This window comes from Austrofundulus limnaeus, unplaced genomic scaffold (genome assembly GCF_001266775.1).
Source record: "Austrofundulus limnaeus strain Quisiro unplaced genomic scaffold, Austrofundulus_limnaeus-1.0 Scaffold1300, whole genome shotgun sequence".
NCBI lineage: Eukaryota > Metazoa > Chordata > Actinopteri > Cyprinodontiformes > Rivulidae > Austrofundulus > Austrofundulus limnaeus.
The window spans coordinates 1-939 of record NW_013953702.1 but is presented as its reverse complement, the minus strand read 5'-3'; the positions used below and the strand labels follow the sequence as shown (position 1 = coordinate 939).

Sequence of the window (939 nt, the reverse complement as noted above, 5' to 3'; positions counted from 1 at the left end):
ACAAGAATCTGAAAATGTAATTAGGTCATTTTGACCTAATTTGAGTTAATCCTCATTTTGATATGATGGCTCACACTTATTTCCCTGTCTGTATGTTGGAGTTATGAGACGGCAGCACTGACACAAACTCAGATAAAATGTGTAAAAAGAAAGTTTGAAAGTATTTATTAGTTGTAATGGAATCGTTCAGCAGACGTTTGTGTTTCTGTTACTCACGGAGGAGAAGCCCTTCCCAAAGCTGCCTCTGTTCTTGGTCCTGATCTTGGTGAGCGCTGACTCAGCAATGTCAGCTCGCTCCTCAGCATCATCCAGCTCGTGCACCGTCTTCCTGTACTTGGTCAAGTTCATGTTGGCTTGTTCCTCCTGAGGGGACAAGGGTCAGTGAGGGACAGGAGGACAGAGACACATGGTGGATATACCAGGACGAGGTGACACACAGCCTGCTCCACTTGTCTCTTGTAGGTCTTCATCTTGTTCTGCAGCCTCTCCACCAGCTCCTGCATCCTCTGCTGGTTCTTCTGCTCCTCCTCCGACTGGAACAGCAGCTCCTTCAGACGACGCTCGTTCTTCCGAAGTGTCTTCACCGTCTCAGAGTGTCTCTTCTGCTCCGAGTCCAGCTCCAGCTCCAGCTCCTTCACCTGCCCACAGAAACAACCTGTGACTGTCAGGAGCTCGTTTCTGATGAAACATCATGATCTTCACTGACTTCTGATGGCCAGCAAGGCATGTGGCTGCATCGTGCACGACCAGTTTAAAATAAAACAAGCTTGTTTTTGTGTCCTCAGCTTGCAACAAATGGAGGACCAAAACTGACATAAATATAAATAAAAGAAATGTTTAAAAGGACCAATAAAATAAAAAATATACTTAAAATGCACCAATTAATTTAAAGGATAACTTTATCTCATGTTTTATAATTTAACTGACACTCATATTAGT

The 939-nt window shown here is 44.0% G+C and overlaps 1 protein-coding gene across 1 annotated transcript; it reads right to left on the bottom strand.

The window, feature by feature from the left end:
• Positions 1-216: 216 nt before the first annotated feature.
• LOC106534891 (myosin-8) lies at positions 217-638 on the bottom strand (the record flags this gene model as incomplete). Its single annotated transcript, XM_014031678.1, is given in 2 exon segments — positions 217-363; positions 438-638. Coding segments are annotated over 2 exon segments (348 nt in total), but the record flags the coding sequence as incomplete, so codon positions are not given.
• Between the last annotated feature and the right edge of the window lie 301 nt (positions 639-939).